Below are 18,194 nucleotides of genomic sequence, written 5' to 3' on the forward strand. Positions count from 1 at the left end.
GTCAAGTATGTCATCATGGCAGATGTTGTGAATGTGTGCAATACTCCTATTGGACCTTAACCTGCACATGATACTTCTCTATTGTAATTCCCTCGATGATATACAAGCTATTATTTAGCTGCTGTGATCTATGCGCCATTCAGTGCTGCCTCAAGTGTTTGAATATTAGCCGTCACCTGCAAAATCACTTAACAAAAAGTGTGTTTTGTGTGCGGATGTAATCTTTGACTTCTTTAGCCAATTAGTAGGTTAGCTGTGTTGAAAACAGATGGTTTAAACCAGGACGCGCTGCCCACTAACCCGTCATGGTAGTTTCTTTTTATAGACCGTTCGCTGCACCTATTGCCAAAAAAAATGCTTTTCACAAGGGCTTTAAAATATCAATTCCAAGAACCATTTTTAATACCAATAAAGTTAATTGTGACAAATTTCCTTAAAGCAGTCAGAACATGTGTTTATTTTGGATATTGCTGAAGGGCAAATTGCTTGCGTCTGACAATTGATTTTTGTTCAGTACATGTATGTATATTTCCACTATTAACCATCAAACCAACAGCTGTCAACATTAAAGAGGCACCAGAAACAATACGACTAATAAAGGCAAACAAACCAGGACACAGCCGGAACACAGAAATGCACAATATAAGTGTATTTTGATCATAATGAATGTGAGATAACCGCAAGAAAGAACACACAAATTCTCTCTGTAGAAAACAACGTGAAGTAGTCTGTATGTTTTTGAAGGGCGAGGGTTCACACTAGACACTTCACAGCTTTCCACATCTGACAGCAGAGTGGTACAGTAATGAGCTTTGCCACTGCGGCTCCAGATCCCCCAGAGATCAGTAATATATATTTGCATATGCTGAAGAGACGCTGCGGCACCAAGCAAGACCAGACACTCTGCTTTTATACTGTCTGTATGGGCATGGTTGCTTTTTATTTAGCACTGTGTATTAGATCATTTGCATTCCTCTGCACAGTTTGTTGCAACATCGGCTGCGCTCGGTCCGCCGGTGCCGTTTTCTCCCCAGAACACGTGAAGCGTGGTATCAGCAACAGATAGTTCCTGCATGTTCAGTCCGTATCTGAAGTGGTCAATTCAATTTGATCTGGTCCTGAAGTCAAGTGTGTGTTCCCGTCTTCAGATAAGCCCAAGAGGAATCCCTCAACCCCGGTGTTTACGTTTTAGTTCAGTCATGCACATCTTGTTTTGTCACTTGCTTGTGTAGAAGGAGATGTCGGTAAAGATTCAGTGTGATGCTATCTCAACGAGGAGGATGTGGAAGTCTGGTTTTGATTTTGGGCTGTTCCGTGTTCACACTGTGCTGCTCCTCTTCCTCCTTTTAAACTGGCTGCAGTCTGCAGTGTTATTATAGAGGGATGTTGGGTGGGAGGAAGAGATGGAAAGAGGAAGGGAGTTTCACATGCCAGACGCAGCAAAGCTCAAAACCAAAAGAGACAGAAGCAGCAGAGGAAGCCTCGTTGTAATTCATCGTGGTGTAGTGAGTGTAATAGCTCACCGCTACACCCCCTTTACACCATCAACCCTGTGATTTGTCACGGAGCGTAAACAGAGCTTTCTCTAGCGGTCAGCTGCTGCTTGCCAGCTCATCTGTTTCTCCCAGTGAGGTTTTGCATGGGAACTGTGCTGTCGGGAAGGTTTGGTGTGGACTGTGGAGCAAGTAGAGTAGCGCGAACACCGTGAGCTCAGTACTGACTCATGGAAAGTTTCAGGATGCCAAGAGGTGTGTGTGTGTGTGTGTGTGTGTGTGTGTGTGTGTGTGTGTGTGTGTGTTTGAACAAACTGAAAGGCAGTTAGACTTTTCATGTGAAGCCCATCATCCAGCTGCACATCCCACTTTTTTTTTTAAAGCCTTTATAAATCACTAGCTTTGGCCATTTCCCATGCTCTTATATGAAATGTTTGGCTTGTTCAAGGAGAACCATGGAGGGTTTTATGTTCTGTGTATCGCAGATAGGACAAGTTACCAAATGTATTAAAGGTGAATCAGCGTGGTTGCAGACTGATGAAATACATTCGACTCGACAACATCCGTTTTGTGTTCCAGCTGTGGGCTGCTGACTGATGATGTACATCTGATGATGAAGATGTTTAGGTTGAAAGCTTGTCGACACTCGTGTGTATTTCAGTCTCTTGACATCAGCTACATCTGTGTGCCATCAACATCAAATCATGCTCTCCATCCCCACTTGGCAATATCAGTTACCAGAGACATTTTACTTCATGATTTTCTTAATGATGGAGTTTTTCTTTTGTCAAAAAAGTCAAATTACTTGACAAAGCTCCATTTCTTTACCCGTGCCAAATGGTTTTGATCTCTTTGCCCTCTAAATATTTAAGGAAATGGAGCTTTCTGCAGCGTGGCCGTTCAGTGCTCCCGTCTCACACCGCCATGACTTCATATATTTAGGAAACATTTGTGAGGAAAATTCCCCATCTGGCCAGGAAGGATGTGAAACTGAATATGGATTCCATTTCTCTTAAATTCAGACATAGCTCCATAAAGACACATAAACAAAGCCCCTGCTCCCTTTGCCCATTTTTTTTCCCCTTCTCATCTGTTTTCCCCCTCTCTCTCTGTTTTTCCAAGCTTCAGCCTTCAGTAGTCAAGAGAGTGAGAGCGTTGTTCATATAATATGCTGTGTTGCAATTAGGCCATGTCAGTAATGATTTGAGGGAGGCCTTTTACTATAAGCTGCTTCCCTGCTTATTAGTCCGGGGGCAGAAACACGGCGCTCTGAGCTGTCTTTAAATGATTCTTAGATGGTCGTCTGTTCAGTGTAACTACAACATTTCTAGAACTCTATTTAGCTTAAGTTGCTGTGATGTTTTTGAAACCATGTTGTTATTTATTTACTTGGCAAGAGAACATACTGTTTAAGGCAATGTACTGACAGCTTTTTGCATCTAAATACTTCATGCTAACTCCAGAAACTTGCCTTCAAAAGTCTACTGATGATGATAAAAATGTAATAGAACTGCATAACAGTTTTTCTTTCATCGCTGCTTGGAGTTGTTTTGCCCTAAAGAGCTGCATATCTGAGAAAATAACAAATTATAACAATAAATATGCAATGTGAAGCTGTGATATTTACTTTCAGCAGATTCCTTTTAACTAATCAAAGTACCTTAAACACTACACAGAAGCCATCAGTAAAAGTTTGGTTACAGGGCAGCTGCCAGGTATAAAATGATCTACATGGATATGATTTGGTTTTGCCTAAAATCAGCATTAAATTAACATCATACACTATCAGTCATTGAACTTTATTCAAAAGGCAACTCGACTTCAAGAAGCCTCCAAAAAGTGTCTTCAGTTCCCAGAACTCCTTCAGAGCTGAAGAAGTCTTTCGGTTGAGAGGAAAAATCTTGAAGAAACTAGAAGAAGTCTTGTTGCTTTTTGATAAACGTTATGTTACGTGAGTCACTAAGAACCTTCACGGACATCACACTCCATCACGTTCATTTCCAATCAAATGTTTTGAAGATATACTCAACCAAAAATCTACAGTAAACTGTTCACACTCATTTTCAGATACTGACACCTGTTTTCTGTCTGTGTTCCTCTCACCTGTCCCAGAATGTCCTCAGCTGTCCTCGCCCCTCTCCACCACTGAACATGGCCGGGACAACGTTGATTCGGGCCCAGACTGTTACAGCCAGGTGTGTGTGGAGCCACTGGATGGAGAGAGTGACCGTCCGGTGAGCCTGGTGTCCACCCTGTCCTCCGGTTCATCCCGCGATAGCCGAAGCCTTTTTGGCAGCACGGCGGCCCTTCGTTCCTCCGCCACACCGCCCATACCGAGCGAGGAGGACATAGACTTGGAACTGAGCCCCGCAGAGGGCAGCCGGGAGCGGGCCGGGAACCGGAGTCCCACCGTCGGAGGTTCACGGGGCCGCTGGCAGGAACCTCTGCAGCCGACGGTGATCAGCCACCAGTGGAACAACAACAACGCCGCAGCCGACAGGAGAGCAACGGGGGAAATACCTCATATCCCTGCATCGCCTGTCGTCACGGTCACCATGGCGCCCAATCCTAAACTGACCTATGTGGATCGTGTTGTCATGGAGATCATAGAGACGGAACGCATGTACGTGAAGGACCTGCGCAGCATCGTGGAGGTGAGTCGATGTCCGGGTTATGAAGCTGAATTTTCCATTACAGTTAGTGTTTTGTTTTACTTTCAGCCAAGCATTCACTTTGTGCCAAACATTTTACATTATAGCGAGTAAATCATCAGTGCTCTGTGTATTTAAAACACGTATTTGATTTGGATTAACGTACGGCTATGACTTCACGTCTGCAGCTCTCGTTAGAGGTGATTTACTGAACCTGGACAGCCAGGAGCCAAAATAGGGAAATTTTACCTCGATGGCTGTCGAGAGCAAATAATGTCTACTGTGTTTCAAGCAGCTGGTTTTTGGCTAAAAATGAGTCCGGTACTTGTAAAACATCCAGTGGATTTATATTTTTCTCTACCAGGATCCATTCAGGTTTTCCTGCTTTCTAAACAAATCAGCAGGCCAACAGCAAAGAAAGCTGGACATCTGGCAATTGCGTGCTTTGTTTCGAGATTTCTAGTCCGTAGAGATGAAACTTGTCGAGCAGTTTATGATCTGGTTGGAGTGTTTTGTGTAAACTATACTGCATATTTACAGTGCAGTGAAAGTTTACAGTCTGTAGCCTGCAACTGGACGGTGCTCATGCCTGCTGTCAAAAAGCTGCACGGTGCAGGTTTTGTACAGGATGTTACGACCGAAGAGACCACTTATTTCTTATCACTTTTTAAAAATTTTTTTTTTAACCTTTTGTAGTCCAGAAACAACTTCCAGACAAAGAAACCTTCAAGCTTTCCTTACAAAGAACAGAAGCAGTCACTGCACTGATGGTAATGGCTTTAACACGTGAGGCATTTCTGAGACGGACTGGCAGCGATCCAGCGAGCACCTCTCCTCACCTTGTCTCAGACTGTGCTGGCGTCTAGCATATGCCGTGGGGGGGGAGCGCTGCCCCCGTTGCAGCTTAAATAACGACTTGCTCCTGACAAACACTTCCAAGACTTCGAACTATGTCAGTTGACAGGAGCAGCAGCAGCCCAGGCTGGTCTGGACCCGGTCACACAGACCCCTGCTGCAAGCTCCAGCCGAGCCCGAGCTCTCCGGCCGTCCCAGCCAACACAAACACCTCCATCGTTACACCAACTGTAGAAATAACACGGATGAAAGGTTTTCCATAGACTGTAGTGTGGGAACACGGCCGAGTACAGATGTATTCTCAATCCTTTTATGATTACAGCATGGCTTCATTCATTTTGATTCCTTGCAGCTTACTTTAATTTCACACCAAGCCGGGGATCTGACGGCGGTGTGTGAAACTCTTCCTTCATTTTGACATTGTTTCTTTAGCAAAGCAATCCAAAGCTTCCAATTGACACTTGCACTGAACTTTTGAGCAGCTGTGAGACATGTCCATCCTTATTTTTTTTTAGATCTAGTTTATCACTCACTCTCTGTTAAAGCTCCTGCTCTCTGTGGGGGTGTCTGTCCACGGGATCAAGCCTTGAGAACAGCCGTTTGACCCCAGCTGGTTTCACATGCCGATATACATGCCCAACACCTGGCCCGGACACGCCCACAACAACCGCGCTCAACGCTGTTCAAACAAGGATGTAGTTGGTTTGTTTAACTCTTGATAAAAATGTTTTATTGAATCCATAACATTATAATGAGGTCAAAAACCGTCTGCCTGTTCTATGATTAAAAAAAACAAAACAAACAGGTTGTAACACTATAAACTACATGACACCAAACACTGGATTAAAACTCTCGGCATGACAAAGATCACGCGTGTTCAGTGTAACACGAGTGGTGAGTTGTTCTAAAGGAGACTGAGAGACGCCCTTCTGCTCCGGCTGCACCGCAGTTCATTCAGCAGTGTGATGGGATGACTGCACTCCTAATCTGTGTGTGTGTGTGTGTGTGTGTGTGTGTGTGTGTGTGTGTGTGTGCCTCATCATCTGGGGATCTGCGTGCGTGTGCAGGCTGTTTACTCGTTTGCTATTTATTTACTTGCTGCTGGCGTGCCTGTTTTTGTCTCGTTAAATGACTCCTCTGAGTTGTTTGTGTGCCACATAAGTGTGTAATTGACCAGAAGAGAAGGTTGTCATCCAGATGTTGATATTTGTCTTTGTTGCTTCAAGATATTTTTTATCTACTTCTGAATACTCCTGAGGGTCCGAGGGGAGCCGGGCTTTGGGAGGAGAGCAGACTGTGCTGATGTTTCCAGTCTGGGTACTCTCACACTGTTTTCTACTCTGTGGAACAACTCCTTAAAAGGATCCTTTAGGCATTTCAGAACCAATTATGAATTGATGATCCTGCTTTTTTTTTTTTTTTTTTTTTTTTTTACACCACAGAAAAGTCCTGAAATCATGATGCAACACCTGTCTTGTCACGTACATTAGATGACATGTTATTACAGGACTGTAACAATCAGCTGGACAAATCAAATGTCATGTGAAAACACATGACTCAGGGCAGATGATCAAAGAATGATTCATGCAAAAAAACTGATACTCCATACATGCTCCCTCTGCTGGTAGGAATTTGGAAATGTGTGAGATGCTTGACCATTAACATGTTACCTAACATGTTATTTCAGTATGAGATTTTAAGTATAACTCCATTTCTTTGCTGTTTTTTTTCCCAGGACTATTTGGCACACATTATTGATCTGGGCAACCTTCCAATAAGGCCGGAGCAAGTCTGCGCTCTTTTTGGAAACATAGAGGACATCTACGAGTTCAACAGGTAAATCAACCCCCGTAAATGCAGAGACACGTGCCTCAATTATTAACCTAATGTATATTCTGAATGTCTTTTATGTTTTTAAGATTTTTTTTTTCAAAAACGACAACAAAAACGTGTTCGTTATCATTGAAGCGACTTCGATTCGTAGCAGAGCAGAAGAGGCTGTGATCAGTTGGTGTAAGAACTTCTCTGTGCAATCTCTTGAAGCTGCTGGATAATGGAGCATCTCAGGAAACTTAAGGATGGAGGATGCTTAACTGCTCTTACGTCACTTGCTGCTAATTCCTTGTTGAGTGTCTCAAAGCGGATGCAGTGAGAAACAAAGGAATACTTCACATCGTAGTGAAGACAGTTTTGTAAATACTATATCTCAAAGTCATGGAAACTGCGGCGCAGCTGGCTTTACATTTCATCATTTTATGTCAGCAGGAGCTCGTTGCCGACCGCCCTGCTTGCCAAAACACACATTAACATTCCTGTCCTGTCATTGTGAGGAGCCTCCCTGGTAATGCCGAGGCTATCATACAGCAACGAAGCACTGCTGGCAAAGATAACGTTTGTTATTACTTTTTAATGACGTCCTAACCAGCTGTACTGCAATGAGAGAGAAATGGGGAGTTTGGATTCAAAGGGCTGTTTTTTCAGAGACGAGGCTCTTCCTCTTGTTACAGGATTTCATTTCACAATGCAAATAATGATATTGGTTTTATTACACTATTGTCTATGTGGAGAAATCCTCGTATCAGCTGGTGAGCAGGTGCCACATGTTGTGCTAACTTGAAAGAAGCTGCTCAGAGGAAACCAGATTATTGTTGCAAAAGAAATGTACAGAAATGTACTTCTTTTTTCAAAGTATGTGTCTGTGTGGAACTTATTTACTTTGCTGTAATACAAGCTTACTGCTTTCATCCACGAGTTTGTGTTTCTTGGTACCACTTAACCCTCTCGGCTGTAAATATTGCTGAACGAGCATTCTTGCAATCTGAACAAATCTGGACAGTGTTCATAATAATACACTTTTCTCATGTGCTGACACATTTGCTTGTGGCTGGTTTCAGTCAATCCACCTCGTCTTTGATCTAATGTTTGAAATGCTTTGTGATTTGTTTTGCGTTCGACTCACATTTTCACGTGTTGCGTTAACTGAACATCTTTTGTGTTGAATGGATGCCACGGTTGGTGATTAGGTTTATTTATTTTCCACAGTTGTGTTCTTCCACATTCATTTGGTTTCGTTTGACTCTCAGGTTTTGCTTTCTCAAGCTCAGAATAATAGTTGATTCTGTTCGGACTCAGTCATGTTCTCGGTTCAACGCGTCCAAAGCCTCCTGTTTAACGGTGTATGGCGCCCTCTACTGGCGTTTCTTTATAACAAAGATCAAACATCACTCGAGTCAAATAACAAAAGTCAGTACCATAGAAAAAGTATATTAGTATTTATGTATTGATGGTTCCCACTAACCATTCATTCCTTATTTTCTTCCTTCCTTTGAGGTCCATCAGTGTTTAATAATTCCTACCTGAACACTCAGCTTTCATGTTATTGTTACGTTCTGCGTTGCAGTGAACTGCTGCAGTCCTTGGACATGTGTAAGAACGACCCCGTGGCCATCGCTCAATGCTTTGTAAATAAGGTGAGCAAAACCACCTTCCAAATACAGCAATCTCACTTCCTTAAAGAAACACACAGTGAGTGATGCGTTTGTTTGATTTGTGTTTCTCCAGAGTGAATACTTTGAAATCTACACTCAGTATTGCACCAACTATCCAAAGTAAGTAGCTGGAAGATGTTCTTTTTAAAGTAGCTTTGCTGTTGATGTGACACGTAGAACCGGTTGACAGATGTGTGTCTACGCTCTCCTCCAGCTCAGTGGCAGCGCTGACCGACTGCATGAGGAGTAAAAGTTTAGCCAAGTTCTTCAGGGATCGTCAGGCTGCTTTGAAGCGCTCCCTCCCTTTGGGCTCCTACCTGCTCAAGCCAGTTCAGAGGATCCTGAAATATCACCTTCTGCTTCAGGTACAAAGTGTCCCCAGAGATCACGTCGCTCCTTCACATCTTTTCTTCAGAAAGCTGCCTCGGTAGATTTATGATATATTATTTATAACTATTCAGATGTAGTTCTTACTCCCTTCTGGATCATGATGAAACGGTGTCATTTTACATTGCTTGTTACAAACATTGAGTGGTTAAATAATTCAACTAATCAAAGAGTGATTTTTGTTTCTCCAGGTTAGTTATTAAGTGCTGAGAATCTAAAAGGTCACTGTCCTTAATCTCCTTTAAAGGAAATTGCAAAGCACTTTGACCCGGACGAGGAGGGCTACGAGGTCGTTCAGGAGGCCATAGACACCATGACAGGAGTTGCCTGGTACATCAACGACATGAAGAGGAAACATGAACACGCTGTCAGAGTGCAGGTCAGATGCCACACACGCATAACAGGATACTTTTGAGCAGGTGAATTTATGTCAGTAGCGCTCGCATATAGTACAGTACAAACTCTGAGGTACACGAGCAGCTCTGTTACACACACCCCTCCCCTTCCCCCCACCTCAGTTGCGCAATGCTACCTGAACCTTTTCTGTTCTTCTGTGGGTCTGGAGGGCTCGACGTAATTTCCTCCATTGATTTATTCCACATATTTGCAAGGCAGCCTTTTCTGACTTCCAGCTCTTGCGTAAATATGTATTTTAAAGCTCCACATTTCTAAGTATCTCTAAGCCGATATTGCCCAAGGCAAATCCATGAATGTTCACAATTTGGGTCCGACTTAAATGCTTTTAATGACTTAAATGGGAGGATTGCAGCCTTTTAATGATTTCATCACAGTGCACGTCACCTTGTACGGATGTTGTATAAGGATTAGAAATAAAAGCCGACACCGGGCTAGCATATGCTTGAATGAGATGGCTCATTGTGTGTGTTGTGTGTGTTTTGATGTTCATCTGTAGGAGATACAGTCTCTTCTGATCAACTGGAAGGGTCCTGACCTGACCACCTATGGGGAGCTGGTGCTGGAGGGCACCTTTCATGTGCTGAGGGCGAAGAACACCCGTACGCTCTTCCTCTTCGAAAAGATGCTCCTCATTACCAAGAAAAGAGGAGAACACTATGTCTATAAGATCTATATCTTGGTAGGATTTTCCACATTATTTCAACGTACGTGTGGTTTAACGGTTAATAAGTGTATAACAGAAAACCAGAATCGATCACATTATCAGTTAAATTGAATGACATTTTTATCGTAAGGAAATTTTTGTAATAAGGTCGCATATAAAGTGAGTAGCAGCCTTTCTCTTCATCACTGCATTCTCTATGGTTGCAGTGCTCCACCCTAATGCTACTCGACAGCGCCAAGGATCCCCTGCTCTTCAGTGTTATCCATTTCAAGCATCCCAAGCAGCTCCATACAGTGCAGGTAAATGCAGCGTAGGTGATAACCATTCACGTCCTGCAGCACAAGAATCAGAATCTATTGCTTTTCAGGTTAACTTTGTACTGTTATGTTGTATATACAGTGCAGTCCAGAGTCCAGTAGTCTGAGACTACTCTAAAAATCGGACGGATTTTAAGTTAAAGAAAGAAATATTAAAGAAATATAAAAAAAACAAAAAAATACCAGAAGTAATAATAAGTAAAGTGAAGAAGAAATATTTAAGATTCTCCACTATTTCCATGTCAGCAGTCAAATGGAGGCAATATTGTCCCGTTAATCATGGTAGCTCCTTCATACAAAAGGTTGGATTTCCTTGAGTTGTATATCAAAAGATCAATACATCAAGCTTTGTTCACCAAAAGATAGAATAACAGCTAAAGAATTCGCCAAATAAAGAACACAAGACTCCTATCAGTAAAGACCTTCTTGTACTAGTCTCAAAGGACAAGTACCGTCTCTGAGACACTTCTCAGGAGGGGGAACAGGGGCAAACATTCGGGGTGGGTGAACACATAACAGCATTTCAGTGGACGCCGTTTAGTTATATTTAAGTTGGTATCAGAACGGAGAGTCACTGTAACTATACAAACATATACTCTCCATGTATATATATGTGTGTGTGTGTGTGTGTGTGTGTGTGTGTGTGTGTGTGTTATACTCAGAAAATGTGTGAACAAAATAGTTTTTCTGAACCACTTAGGAGCCAGTGTTTTCTGAATGCACCTGGTGTGTCTTTATTAATGTGAATGACTCTTTCTGAACCACAAGCGCTTGTTGTTCCAGGCCAAGTCCGTAGAAGAGAAGCGTCTGTGGGCTCATCACATTAAGAGGCTCATTCTGGAGAATCACAACACCATCGTCCCACCGAGGGTAAACGACGTCATCGCTCGCACAGGATTTCCTTCTTCTTTCACTTCTCTAATTAAAATAAACGGTTTCCTTCTTTACAGGCAAAAGAAGCTATCCTGGACAATTCAAACTGTAAGTGTCACGAACTCTAGTTATGATGAATAGGACCCATTGACCCGTTTCCATGGCAACCAAAGATGCTGCTTATAAAAGAGAAGGGTGCTTCATTTTCAGTGGAAAAATATGAAATGCCATTTAAGGCGTAACCTGTAACCTGTCCATCTGTGTAGAGAAAGTTATTTTTAGTAATTGCAGCTCTGAGTGCAATAACATCAGATTTGCTGCTGCTCAGATTCAGGGAAGTACCAATACAGTCCTGAGAGGCTCAAGAGAGCAGAGTCCTGCCAGGCTGAAGACTTCTATCACGGAGGACGAAATGGGAGGAGGAGATCAGGTAAAAGACCCCGATTCATCTTCTATCAATCACAATAACATCAGTCAGCTCTTTGTAGCTGCTTGTCGGGTGAATTCATAAATATTTAAGATTGAGAAAATAATTTTTCTCATTAAGTGTCACTTTAATTGTCAAACCACTAGTGAGCTGTCCCGTTTTTTGTATTTCTCTCTTTTTAGAGCCAGTGAAACAAATAATCCGGAGCGCAAAAGGTTTGTACATCATTACACGTGTTTTTTTGTTATAATCGCTGGATGTTCAGTAGGATTTAGGCAGACTTTAGGATTTAGGTTCAGATTCACTAACAGCGGTTCAGTTTGATCCAAATTCTGGCACCTATCCAGTGGTCCAGCTCCCCCCCCCACACACACACACACCAAGGTTATTTTGTGTTTGTTGGATGAGAGCCATTCTTGTCTCCTTTGCACTTGTGCTTTGTTCTCCTTTTTAGAGCCACCTGGAAAACAGATCAAAAGACCCTCACTCACTCACTCACTCACTCACTCACTCACTCACTCACTCACTCACTCACTCACTCACTCACTCACTCCCTCCCTCCCTCACTCCCACTCCACCTCACCCATAATGAAGTTAATTATATGACAAATTGGGGAAAGGCTTTGTCAGGCACAAGCCTTCTCTTCAATAGTCAGATTCAGCCATGCCCTCAGATCTGTGCGTCTTCCTACTTTCATTGATTCTAATTTGGCCGCCGAAGAATAGAAAACCTCCGTTTTCTTGTCTCCAGTTCTCCTTTGCTCCCAGTCCAGATCAATTTTTGAACCGATGTATTGAAGAAGCAATTTTCACGTCAGGCCCCTCTCGTCTGGGTGAGGAAATAGGTCATCACATCCTGGCTAATTGCATCATGTCCAGTTTCGGCCTCTGAGAATACAATTTTTCTAATCGGTATTCATCTAATCACCGGGTGTCCCTTAAGTCTGGACCAGACTAACAACTGCCTCGCTCAGTCCTCCTTTGGAGGCAGAGATTGTGTCTCGACCATAATTGTACAAGATGAATGTGGTATTGAGGTTAGCTTGTCACATAATATTTGACTTGCTTTTTATTGACATTTTAATTTCTTTATCTCTCTGCCTCCTCCTCTTTCTCTTTGTCCTCCATGCAGCTGTTTTGAAGGTAAGCATCTGAAATTCAAATGATATCTTTTATTAAGCCTTCATAAGATTCTTCAATCTGTTGTAGCAAAGCAGTTTATTTAGGTCTCTGGGCTCTGGTGAGATATGGTTTCTCCTGTTGTGACACAGCAGCTCAAACTTTTTATTCCAATTGAAAAAGAAACACAAAGTCCAATCCTGATCTTCACAAAGCATTCTTTGACTTGCTCTGGATCACAAAAATCATATCTCATCCAAAGCTGCTTTTATGATGATTTCATCCCATTTACAGCCTTGCAATCACAACATGGCACTGGGCTTGCAATAACAAACCACATGTCTGTGACTTCACGCTACAGCATGCAGACAGTGAGGGTGCACTGCTGGAGGATAGGTGCTACCTTCAGTCAGCCACTAGTGTCAGTACACTCACCTCCAGTCTAGGCGAGCCCCAGGCTGACAGGCCATGTGTGGAGGATCTGATTCCCAGAATGGACTCTCTGGAGCAGCTAAGTCCTACTGACATTGACCCCAAACTGGGCTCTTCACCCAGTGAGGGGGGGCTGCAGCAGGAGGAGGAGGAGGAGGAGGAGGAGGAGGAAGAGGGGGAGAGTTACCCGGAAGATATACTGATGGGAGACGACCAGGTAGCCGACTTTGCCAGCTCAGTGCTGGCAGCCATCTCCTGCTGGCACTATAGAGCCAGAGCTTTGCTATCTACTCACTTCACAACGGTGAGGGTTTCTGACACCCACGGGTTTCCCATTTCCTGGTTTGCCAATACTCTCTGCCACTCTTTCTCCCACGCCGGCTCTCGTCCCTCTCCTTCTTCTTTTTTTTCCCCCTATAAACCCAACCACCCAACACCTTCTGCCATTTGCTCTGTGCATGGACCGGAGCTCTGTCCGACTGCTGATAATGAACTTTTTAAACGTTTGGGTGAATCTTAAAAATCACACCTGCTGCATGTCTTTGGTATTGTTTTGCTCAGGTCCTCTCACTGTGCATGCACTCTTCTTTTGTCATTTTCCTCATCTGTGTGTTTCTTTATTGTGTGTTTTGAGACATGTTTAATGTTGAATCTTAAGCCATGCCTGTATTTGCACTAGAACCAGCAGCTTGATGCGCTCTGTTAAATATTGTTTGGCTTCAAAGGTTAATGGAGCCATCTAATTAAATGATCATTATAATAGCAAGAGCTTTGCTCTTTGATAATCATATTCCCCCTCTGAATTTTCATATGTAAAGTCTTTGTTGAGATTAATTGTTCCAGCAGTATTGTTTCTGGATGTGAATGCATATTGATCTTCTCGATAGAAAGACTTTTATTGTGGATTTTTCAGGAATGACCTGAATGCACATTAAATGTTTGTTCACTGTGACAACCTCTTTTTCTACATGCTGCTTCACGGAGGGATCTCTGGAGGATTTACAATTTAAAAAAAACAAAAAACTTTTGGTATTCATATCGAGTTTGCTGTTTTAGGATGATCAGATCACAGATACTGCTGAACTAAGAACTACAGCACAAGATGGGGAAGAAACATGCAGGCAGGAGGAAAACCACAGAGATGTGGCTGTGAAAGAAACCCTCAGCACACAGGTACTGAATAAAGCTCAGTATAACACACACATCCATTCAATCTCATTTCCACGTGTGTCTCTGAGGTGACTTTTATTCACTCTATTAAAAACTGCCCATCTGTCCTCTTGTTTGTCGCTGAGCCATTGTATACTTTGAATGTGACTCATTCACAGATGGATAACAGCAGCAGCACACGGTGAAAGAGATTCGATAGTACATTAGATTTATAAGTAAGTTTCCTACCTAATAGATGCCCTTCGCCATGAGCGCAGCATTTCTCTGAGGCTCATTTAAGAACCTGCCTCATGCTACGTTAGTGATGTTTGTAGTTCTGGAAATTTAAATACCACACACATACTGTTGTCCTGTGAGCAGCCCTCCCACTGAGAAAGGCCTTTGATTTAGAGGGCAGCTACAGTTCTTGTCTGATTTTCATTATCAGTAACTTTGCTAAACCGCTTCTGCATCCAAGCAGAGAGCAGGTTGTAATTCTTCCTAACCTTATTGCCACCACACAACTCCAAGCAGCACTTTTTGCAATTACAGGCGCTCCAGAGGAGGCGACGCCTGGAAACAAATTTACATTAATGGCAGCCGAGGCTGACATCAGCAGTCTGAACACTGTTGGAGCTACAGACATCATAATAGTCCCTGTTGGACTCAGCGAGGGAAATAAAAATGGTCCCGTAAAGAGTGATTATCCTTCGCACCATTTACCACATTGAGATATTGTACATGGAAATAGGTCACTGTAATGATACGATTAAAGACATGCATCACAAATTATGGATGCTTTGGATCAAACTGCCCAGATGAAGCACCATTAAATCAATGGGGAGTGGAGAGTGCCGGCTATTACAGTGTGTCTTTTACTCATTACGTCCCACTTTGCAAACACTCTTCTCATGTTTCAGATCAATGTGCAGGAGCCGTGTCCTCTAGACGGTGTCCGTCAAGTAAAGAAGAGCGATCAGCTGGAGGTGGATGACTCCCGACGCTCCGACTCGCCCGTGACCCCCTCCAAACAAAAACCCGAGACCCCAGAACCTCTGGATACCTCGAGGGAAATGGAAGAGGAAGGAGGGAGTGATTCCTCTGGTCTCCAGCTGGAGGAGACGAGTGTACTGACGAATGGGGAACTCTCAGAGGAGGAAGAGGAAGTGCTTTCAGATAATAAAAGCATCCTGCCTTCCTCTGTGTTGGACCAGGCGAGCACAATAGCGGAGCATTTCATCAGCAGCCTGTCCAGGCGGAGCAGTCTAGTGTCGGAGGACCTGGGATCCGTCGCCTGCCCCTCACCGTTAATAGATAATGATGCCTTCCAAAGTCTTTCAGCCTGCATGGACTTGGAGAAACAGACCCAGATGTTGGTCAGCTGCTCAGCACCTCCAGAGACAACCTCAGAGGCTAATCTGTCAGTTCCTGTGCATGAACCTGCGCTGGACGCTTTCATCGAAGGAGAACACACGTCCACTCTGTCCAAACAAGATCGCCTCCTCATCCACAAAATCCGACGATACTACGAGTACGCTGAGGACCAAGATGCAAACTTCAGCCTCAGGCGCAGGGAGAGTCTGTCCTATATTCCAGCAGGTCTGGTCCGGCACCTGAGTCGACAGCTCAACAGTGTTCCTCAGGAGAAGGCCGTCTCGGTCCACAGGAAGGGCCTCTTTCAGAACAGGCCCACTTCTTGGTCTGTGTTTGACCTTCCCGGTTTAGAAAAGAGTCGAAACACTGAAACCTTTCAACAAATTGAGCCACAGAGACCAGCTGAAGCCAAGGCGAGGTCTCATAGCGTCACAGAAGCTTCTACCAGAGAAGAGGAGTTCAGACTTTCGTCCGACATGCTAAAGGTTTGGCAAGTTATGGAAACTGAGGAGGAAGGCCGGGAAGTCCAGCAGATTTCAGAAGACGAAATTGATGAGTCAGGATTAGAAGTGACACAAGATATCAGCTCAGACTCTTTAGATGTTAAAATCAGTGAGCAGCCAGCTCGCATTTTAGAAGAGAGTGAAGGAAGAACCGCCTCAGAAAGTTCCTTCATGTCATCACCCACCACAACTTCCCCCAAAGTGGAGGACGGGTGTGGTCTGGACTCTACGCCACATAAGATGTTTCAAGAGAACAGCAATGTCAACCAAAGCCAACTAGCAAAGATCATCAGCTTCCGCACAAGCATGGATGAGGATCAGATCCTACAGGACATGGGAAAGGTGAAGAACAAGGTGTTCCAGCTGGCTCGTCAGTACAGCCAGCGCATTAAAAACAACAGACCCATCGTCTGGCAGAGGAACCGAGACACAGCGAATCAACAAGGCTTCAAGAATATGTCTGCTGTCCAGGAGGAGAAGATGCAGTTGAGGAAAAGGGGTAAATAGGGAGCAAATGATTGCTGTACTGCTTTCTTTTGCAGTAACCTGCCACTTTGGTTTGTGTATAGAGAACTGAAACAGCTTTCTTTGCATGTTTGTTTTTGTGCATGTATGCAGGTAAACCCAACCTGAGATTGCCTTTGAATGCTTGTGATCAGGCCGTCATCCATGAGGTGTGTTCTCCGAGTCCAGTCCAGACGCCCAGCTCTGCATCCAGCTCCCAGAGCACAGTCACCGGCCCGCAGAGCCCACAGCCGGTCACCTTCCACTGGCCTGATGTTCAGGAGCTGCGCTCCAAATACACAAAGACCTCCCTCCACTCAAAAATAACCCGTAGCTGCACAGTCCCCAACGGGGTGCTGGAGAGCTGTGCGAACAGGTGTAATGGCTGCTCGCACAAGTACAACAGCTTCTCAGACCTCTGCAAAGCTGTGAGAGACGGTCCTGGGAAAGAGTCTGAAGCTGTATACAAGGAAAAGTGTCCAGTGGTAGAGGACTGGTCGCAGCACCAGACGCAGCCTCATCCCCTGCTGTGCAGGTGGAGCTCCTTGGACCACATGCTCGGGTCTCTACCCCTCCATGAAGTACAGAACCTTCAGGAACCTGTGAGGACCTGCCTCCTTCAGGAGGACAGCGCAGCGAAGTCTGCTGTCCTGAGTTCAGGGAAGACCTCAGAAAGTAATCTAGTGAGAAGCTTACGGGAGAAGTTTCAGAGCTTAAGCACGAGCTCGTGAACATTTGAACGTTGTATGTTTATTTTATGAGGAACTATCACATGAAAACATTTTCTGACGTGAGCATCTGTTTTTTTTTTTTTTCTGTTTTCTCCCTCAAAAGAATGCAACTTGTTGTCTGCACAGTGTTTTCAGGATCAGGGACTCAGTGATGATGCTGCCACCAGTGTAACATAAAAGGGATTTTATTGGTTATCGGTAAGGCCATGAGAGAAAAGCATATTGTCTTTAAAAATGTGTATTGCAATATTTATACACTGGCTATCTGCACAGTATATGGTTTCTGTATAAATATGTATATAGTCCTCTGTATCAAGTGAAGATTAGGTTCTACTTTATCATCATATGCATGTATTTGGTGCGGTCACTCTTGTTATAGTGACTATAGCGCTGTCATCATTAACTATGTAAACAGTCAGCTGAGAGTTTTAGTGGAGAAAAAAAAGGAGCTGAAGTGTCAGCGCAGAAAGTCTCCGTCAACGTACCAAAGAGGTTTGACTTTGTCCGTTTTTTTTTTGTTTTTTTTTAATGCATGTGGTCACAGCAATAATTTGCCTCCACGTTTACTGTAGCTGCTTGTAAAACGATTATCACACATCACTGGAGCTTTATTTTACTCAGTACGTTTTATATTTTCTTGAACATTATTTATGAAACTGTATATTTGAAAAATATTAGTCTTGTGTAAATACCTGAATGATAGCAACCTCCTTTTTACTTTTTGGTTCCAGAGAAAACCTCGTTTCATACTTGCAGCTTCCCACATTTCCAATAAAAATAGAAATGGTGAGTTTCCACAAGTGCCTCTTC

General features: G+C 43.6%; 1 protein-coding gene across 1 annotated transcript in view; it reads left to right on the forward strand.

Moving 5' to 3' along the window:
• The window catches only part of LOC138199794 (pleckstrin homology domain-containing family G member 3), a gene marked incomplete at its 5' end in the record, with an annotated part of 30,167 nt that extends 11,975 nt beyond the window's left edge, over positions 1–18,192 (forward strand). The window contains 17 exons of the mRNA XM_069151997.1: positions 3,606–4,147; positions 6,735–6,835; positions 8,400–8,469; positions 8,561–8,607; positions 8,702–8,852; positions 9,122–9,253; positions 9,788–9,970; positions 10,162–10,254; positions 11,056–11,142; positions 11,223–11,253; positions 11,474–11,575; positions 11,755–11,787; positions 12,705–12,715; positions 13,053–13,427; positions 14,180–14,296; positions 15,193–16,648; positions 16,768–18,192. Of these exons, the coding sequence (XP_069008098.1) occupies positions 3,606–4,147; positions 6,735–6,835; positions 8,400–8,469; positions 8,561–8,607; positions 8,702–8,852; positions 9,122–9,253; positions 9,788–9,970; positions 10,162–10,254; positions 11,056–11,142; positions 11,223–11,253; positions 11,474–11,575; positions 11,755–11,787; positions 12,705–12,715; positions 13,053–13,427; positions 14,180–14,296; positions 15,193–16,648; positions 16,768–17,384 (4,148 nt within the window). The remainder of the gene's footprint in view (positions 1–3,605; positions 4,148–6,734; positions 6,836–8,399; positions 8,470–8,560; positions 8,608–8,701; positions 8,853–9,121; positions 9,254–9,787; positions 9,971–10,161; positions 10,255–11,055; positions 11,143–11,222; positions 11,254–11,473; positions 11,576–11,754; positions 11,788–12,704; positions 12,716–13,052; positions 13,428–14,179; positions 14,297–15,192; positions 16,649–16,767) is intronic.
• Between the last annotated feature and the right edge of the window lie 2 nt (positions 18,193–18,194).

Source organism: Embiotoca jacksoni, unplaced genomic scaffold (genome assembly GCF_022577435.1).
Source record: "Embiotoca jacksoni isolate LCO1_2020_lvr unplaced genomic scaffold, fEmbJac1.0.p SCAF_18, whole genome shotgun sequence".
Classification (NCBI taxonomy): Eukaryota; Metazoa; Chordata; class Actinopteri; family Embiotocidae; genus Embiotoca; species Embiotoca jacksoni.